This window comes from Carassius auratus, unplaced genomic scaffold (genome assembly GCF_003368295.1).
Source record: "Carassius auratus strain Wakin unplaced genomic scaffold, ASM336829v1 scaf_tig00054900, whole genome shotgun sequence".
Classification (NCBI taxonomy): Eukaryota; Metazoa; Chordata; class Actinopteri; order Cypriniformes; family Cyprinidae; genus Carassius; species Carassius auratus.
The window spans coordinates 26892-33486 of NW_020527325.1; the positions used below are offsets into that span (position 1 = coordinate 26892).

Here is a 6595-nt window from a genome sequence, read left to right on the forward strand (position 1 = left end):
ATACAATGTATTGTTAGCTGTTGCAACAAATATACCTGTGCTCTTCTGACTGATATCACCATCCTGAAATTTTTTAAGTCAGCTATTATATTTATTTGGATGTATGAAGACCCAATTTAAACTGTAAGATGTTTTATTTATTTATTTTAGCATTTTCATTTATTTATTCAAGGCTGATATAGCTGAAACTAAAACTAGATTTTAATAATAAAATAAAATATATATATATTTTTTTTTTATTTCAGCTAGTTGCCAAGGAAATATTTGTCATTTTCAGTTACTTTATGCTCTAAAATAGCTATAAATAAATAAAATGATGATAATAATAAAACTAGATAGGAGTAAAAAAAAAAAAAAAATTATAAATGAATAATAATTAGTATAAAAATAATAATAATATCAGAATATATACAAATAAAAACTAATTCAGACGATTAATTAAAACCTGTTTTTTTAAATCTTATGTTCTATAATATATTTATTTTCATACATTTGTCACAGTTTTTCTCTAAAAGTCTTTCTTCTTACCCAAGTAAGGAAGGATACATATTTGCAGCTCATGGCTTTTGTCTTGGGAGTTTTTCTTGAAGATCTGACCAAGTTTTGTGAATGATGACACATTAATCTTTGATAAGATGTAAATCAAACACTTGACTCAGATGAGAGACGCTGGATCATTAACTGATTGTGAAACACATGTTCTTTATACGTCTCATATAGTCATGGTTTTATGGGTGACAGATTTTGTACCACACACCGTGCAAACTTCCCTTTTTGCTAGCTTGCATCTTTAAATATAAATTATTCTTATAGCTGTGAGATTGCGATAGCTGCTTCTTACACAATAACAGTAGATGTTCTGTCAGTCTCTGTGATATTGAGGTCTCTAGATGTCGCATGACTAACTGAGCAATATTAATAGCATTTGATTTACAGTCAGTGCTACTAAAAAGGTCTGGTGTGGCATAAACTGAATTCTCTGTAACCATTTCCACAGACCTACAGGAAGTCGAAGAACCACAATGGCACCAAAAAACTGAAGAGTAGTGTATGTGACCAGATCTCAGCAGAAGCGGCTCTGATGGCAGAAACCGTCCCGTCTGGTCTGTTGGAGGCGTGTGTGGTGCTCGGAGTCTCCAACGAACGTCTGAAAGAACTAGTCCTGGTGAGACGCTCAAGCTGTTTATTTCAGTGTTCACAGCCATTCTGTGCAGCATGTTCAGCAAACAACTATGAAAATGCTGTTTAAAATTCTATTGATAATTAAGAATAATAATAATGATAATAAAAACAAACTTTTTATAAATAAATGTGTATAATTTTACATACAGTATGAAATATTATTATTAAATCCCATCTAAAATATAATATATTGTCCTGCACATACGATATATAATATAATTGAAAAGGCAAAAAGTTAAATTAAATTGATAAAAAATTAATGTATTAATTTTCATATTATTAATAACTTTAAAATATTTATTAAATAAATATTTAATATTTAAATTAGTATTAAATTATATATATTATTATATGTTTAAGCATAAAAAGTGTAATATTGCTTTAAACTGTTGTAGTTTCCCCCAAAAAAATTCATAAAGTTTTCTGTTTTATTAAAAAAAAAAATATTATTTTTTTTTTCTGAGCCAAAAATAAATATCATACATTTTGCCCTGATTTACAGAAGACACCCAGTAAAATGCCATTCAGTGTAACAAGCTTGTCAGGCATATTTACAACAAAAATACATTTCTGACATATTAAAAGACTAATTACTTTCACCTCAAATACTAATGAGTTATAATTTTAAATTTGTAACATTTGCCACTATCCTAGGTTTTGCCCATTTGTCAGTAAGACTTTTGTACTAATTCAAAACACAATCAAATTTAGTATGCTCCATTATTCTTTTAGATATTTTAATATGTACATGTCAGAATAAGCATGTTGTTTGAATTTTTGCATAAATGTTGTGTTACACTGAATGACAATGTAACATTATTTCAACCAAATTTTGACATTTTGTTCTCCAAAAACTTATTTGAAACCTTAAAAGTAGACTTACATTTAATGTGCTTTCTATGCACACAAAATCACTTTTGTACATTTCTTTTGATGCGGACATCTTAACGACTTTGACCCATATACTTGGTACACTTTTATGTAAAGTAGAATTAAAAATTCCCTTGTAAAAAAAAATATAATTGTGTGTTTCTGTCCAGAATGTTGACTGTGATCTTGTTTGTTCACAGCTGCAGGGTGAAGTCGAGGAGCCTCTGGTGGAGGCCGAGGTGCTGCAGGTTCACGCTCCTTCCGTTTGTGACGAAGGAGAGCTCCAGGAACGCCACTCAACACTTCAGCAGAGCCCAGCGGAGACGCTCCTTTAAGAAGAAGAGAGAGCAACCGGTGTCCACCACCAGCGCTTCTAACCAAACCAAGGAACCAGTGGTCTCCGGCTCAGACGACCTCAGCGTACCTCAGAGCATTGATCTGATAGCCCTGCCACAGCTCTGCTTCCCAGGTGACCCACGCAAACGCCTCCGTCTGGGCTCTGTGTGATTAATCAGGAAGGCTGACACTGTCTGGTTTGTCTTTGGACAGATGGGTTGAGGATAACCGGTGAGAGCAGAGAAGACTACTATCACTTCCTGGTGTTCACAGATGTGTTTGGGAACCAGACTCATGGTGTGGTGGCTCAGTACTGCAGACCTGTTCATGTAAGACGTCTTATCATTAGTATTATCTGTAATCTATACTACTATAATAATTATGATTAAAAAACAACAACATATGCACTACCATTCAAAGGGTGGGTCAGCTAGATGAGTCTTTTATTTCTTTATTGCATTAACTTGGTCAAAAGTACAGACAAACAGTAATATAATGAAGTACTATCACGATTTAAAATATAATAAGAAAAAAATAATAGTTTCTATGTGAATATACAGTATGTTAAAATTGTATTTATTTCTGTGATCAAAGCCTGAATTTTTTCAGCATCATTACTCATGTGTCACATGATCTTCAGAAACATTTCAGATTATTATCAACGTTTAAAGCATTTTAAACTTTATTTTTGTGGAAACTGTGATGCATTTAATTTTTCAGGATTAATTGATGAACTACAGCATTTCTTTGTAGGCAGAAATCTTATGTAATATTGTAAATGTTTTTACTGTCACTTTTGATCAGTTTAATGCATCCTTGCTGAATAAAAAGCATCCCAGAATCTTTAAATGCATGATTTATAATAAATATGAATAATAATGATTAATGTAAAAAGTTTGTGAAATGCAGTTGCTTATTCATTCGTCATGTTGTGTTACTGTAGTGTGTTACAGATAATGGGATTTATCAAAACGGCCTTCGGCTGAACAAACTCCAGCGTCTGTTCGCCACATACAGCATCTGTATCATCTCCAAATATCCATATTATAACGCCCTCAGAGACTGTCTGTCCAGGTAGCACCCACTCCATGGCATTATTCAGCTGTAACATCAAGTATTTGTTGTAATCAGTTTATTTCTCTGTCGTAGTTTCTTACTCCAGCTGAAGACGTCCCGCATGTGTGAGTTTGAAGAGCAGGTGAAGGAGTTTTCTGCCAAACTGGCGCTGGTGCCCATCCCGCCCCCTGGACCGCTGGCATGTGGTGCGCATCAGCACTATTGACTTATAATGTAGTTGTTTTACCTGTGCAAGGTGTTCAAGATGTTTCAGATCACCTACTTCATTGTTGGTCTCTGTGGATGTTCCTCTAGGTGTTCAATCTCAGACCCTTTCAGATTGAACTTCCCTCCAGACTGGATGTGGATCGGCCCGTCATGGACCTCGATCTTCACCTGCCTTTTCTGTGTTTCAAACCCAACAGATCCTGCAGGTCAGTCAGATCTTCACACCTAAGGCTGTGCTTGTTACAATCGTATATATATATTTAGACTTACCAGGGATACTATTGTTAAACATTTGTGTGCAATGATATAAAGCTGAATAAAATTAAATTAAATAAAAAAAAAATATTAGAAGAAACACTTAACTAAATACAAATTTGAGAAAACTCTGGCAACTAATTAAAATGAAATACTAAAACTGAATTAAGTGAAGCTAAATAGATATATTAAAAAACAAACTAATACAAATTACACAAAGCACAAAAATGACTGAAATTAAGATAAATATTAGAAGAAAAAGCTTAAACTAAATGAAAATTATAAATGTTTTTGTGCAACTAACTGAAATAAACTACACTGAAAAAATATATAAATGCAACACTTTTGTTTTTTGCTCCCATTTTTTATGAGCTGAACACAAAGATCTAAGACTTTTCCTAATGAACAAAAAAGGCCTATTTCTCTCAAATATTGTTCACCAAATCTGTCTAAATCTGTGTTCGTGAGCACTTCTCCTTTGTCAAGATAATCCATCCACCTCACAGGTGTGGCATATTAAGAATGCTGATTAAACAGCATGATTATTGCACAGGTGTGCCTTCAGCTGACCACAATAAAAGGCTGCTCTAAAATGTGCAGTTTTATCACACCGCACAGTGCCACAGATGTCACAAGTTTTGAGAGAGCGTGCAATTTGCATGCTGACGCGCAGGAATGTCCACCTAAACTGATGTCCGTTAATTGAATGTTGGTGAGTCACAGAGATAATGTGACGAGATCCTGAGGCCCATTGTTGTGCTGTTCATCCACGACCATCACCTCATGTTGCAGCATGATAATGCACTGCCCCGTGTTGCAAGGATCTGTGCACAATTCCTGGAAGCGGGAAAACATCCCAGTTCTTGCATGGCCAGCATACTAACCGGACATTAGATTAGATTACGATTCAACTTTATTGTCATTATGCGGAGTACAAGTACAGAGCTAATGAAATACAGTTAGCATCTAACAAGAAGTACATGAATATAGCGTTTTATATACAGTACATATAAGTGCAGAGTACGTGAAGCTATGATTTACAGAATGTACAGTGGAGTTGCTATAGACAGTATTGAGCAGAGTATATACAGAATATAAATATGAATGCAAAGTAGGATTATATATACATTATGAACTGTAGCAATGTAAGAACAGTGGTAATAAATACAGTTGATAAAGCAGATCAGAAGAAAGGGGCGGGGTCATCAGAGCTCATTAGCATTAAAGGAGAATGCCAGAAACCAGCGTGTTTTGATAAGAGCTGTTTTTGACTGGGTGAAAAAAATAGTTTTTTTACACTACCATTGAGACATTTCAACAAACTATGTTACAGACTTTTCATTACGAGCCTAAAGAATCATATCATCTTATGGATAGATGGGCTTTATATGACCCCTTTAAGGCTCCGTAAGAAGTAAAGGCGCTGCTGTGCCTTTTTGACCAGGTTGGAGGTGTTGTGTGATCAGATGAGGTCATCAGAGATGTGGATGCCAAGGAAGTTTAAACTCGACACACACTCCACTACAGCTCCGCTGATATAGATGGGTGTGTGTGCATGACTCCTAGTCCGTCTGAAGTCCACAGTGATCTCCTTTGACTTCTAGTTGTTTAGCCTTCAGATTGCTGGTGGCACACCACCAGACCTCAGGTGCTGCACCTCATCCCCTGTAGGGACTTTATCTACATCATCTACGCCACCGTGATGTCCTCTGCAAACTTTTGATTATGGTGCTTGGAGCCCATAAGGGACCAGGATTACACATTCCATGGGTGAACAGGGAGAACAGAAGAGGTCTCAGTACACAGCCCTGTGGCACGGCAGCCAATGTCACCATGATTGATATATATAATATATTTGATATAATATAAAATGTAATTCAAATATTAATAAATTGTTAATATATAAATAATTGAAAAATCACACTGGGACAAACATCTGGGTCTGGGCTGGTACCAAACCAGTGTAAACATCACAAATTTATTTGGACATTATGATGAAATGTTTGTGTAATTAGTGCTTGAACGATTAATATGATTTTAAAGGAACTCTTCTTGTTGGTTTTGTTGCTCTCAGATCATCAGCAGTATCCTGATGGAGCAGAGGGTGGTGTTTCTGTCCACAGACTGGGCCAGACTCACACTATTCGCTGAATGCTTCATGATCTTCATTCACCCGCTGCGCTGGCAGCATCCGTTCGTACCCGTCCTGTCTCGCCAGATGCTGGACTTCATCATGGCCCCCACGGCCTTCCTGATGGGCTGCCACACGGCCCACTTCAAGGAGGTCGCAGAGGTACGGACCAGCTTCATATCATGCTTGGGTTGACTGCATTTTCCATTCAGTTTGGAAATGCTGATCATATGACACTCAAATCGGATACACTGCACTAATAGCAGTGTACTTTTGCCGAATAGGCCTGATTTATTGCTCAGTTGATGACAGATTCCTGTGTCTTTTGACAGGAGTTGGATGATCTGGTTGTTATAGATCTTGACCAAGGAACCGTGTTGTCTTCGATTTCAAACAGACTTGAGCTTCCAGATGTGCCACTGACAGCCAGAGATTGTTTTATATTTCGGTAAGAGACTTCTGTGTCACTTTGCATACAATATTGTATACGCATTTGGGTCAGTAAGATTCTACTTAATAAGACTGCATTTATTTAAA

At 36.1% G+C, this 6595-nt stretch overlaps 2 protein-coding genes across 2 annotated transcripts; both read left to right on the forward strand.

The window, feature by feature from the left end:
- The first annotated feature begins 722 nt into the window (after positions 1-722).
- LOC113090381 (DENN domain-containing protein 3-like) lies at positions 723-4496 on the forward strand. Its single transcript, XM_026256235.1, has 9 exons — positions 723-734; positions 998-1165; positions 1837-1853; positions 2253-2521; positions 2602-2717; positions 3332-3462; positions 3538-3643; positions 3760-3878; positions 4481-4496. The coding sequence occupies exons 1-9, from the start codon at positions 723-725 to the stop codon at positions 4494-4496; spliced, it is 954 nt and encodes a 317-aa protein (XP_026112020.1).
- LOC113090382 (DENN domain-containing protein 3-like) lies at positions 3765-6531 on the forward strand. Its single transcript, XM_026256237.1, has 3 exons — positions 3765-3878; positions 6002-6220; positions 6391-6531. Exons 2-3 carry the CDS (start codon positions 6020-6022, stop codon positions 6508-6510), a joined length of 321 nt encoding a protein of 106 aa, XP_026112022.1. The 5' UTR covers positions 3765-3878; positions 6002-6019; the 3' UTR covers positions 6511-6531.
- Positions 6532-6595: the final 64 nt, after the last annotated feature.

Excerpts from the sequence above, each read along its gene's own strand:
- LOC113090382 (XM_026256237.1), top strand. The coding sequence starts at position 6,020 with ATGGAGCAGAGGGTGGTGTTTCTGTCCACAGACTGGGCCAGACTCACA. Across the intron at positions 6,221-6,390 it reads ACTTCAAGGAGGTCGCAGAG|GAGTTGGATGATCTGGTTGT; the intron begins GTACGGACCAGC and ends GTCTTTTGACAG.
- LOC113090381 (XM_026256235.1), top strand. Across the intron at positions 2,522-2,601 it reads GCCACAGCTCTGCTTCCCAG|ATGGGTTGAGGATAACCGGT; the intron begins GTGACCCACGCA and ends GTCTTTGGACAG. Across the intron at positions 2,718-3,331 it reads AGTACTGCAGACCTGTTCAT|TGTGTTACAGATAATGGGAT; the intron begins GTAAGACGTCTT and ends GTGTTACTGTAG.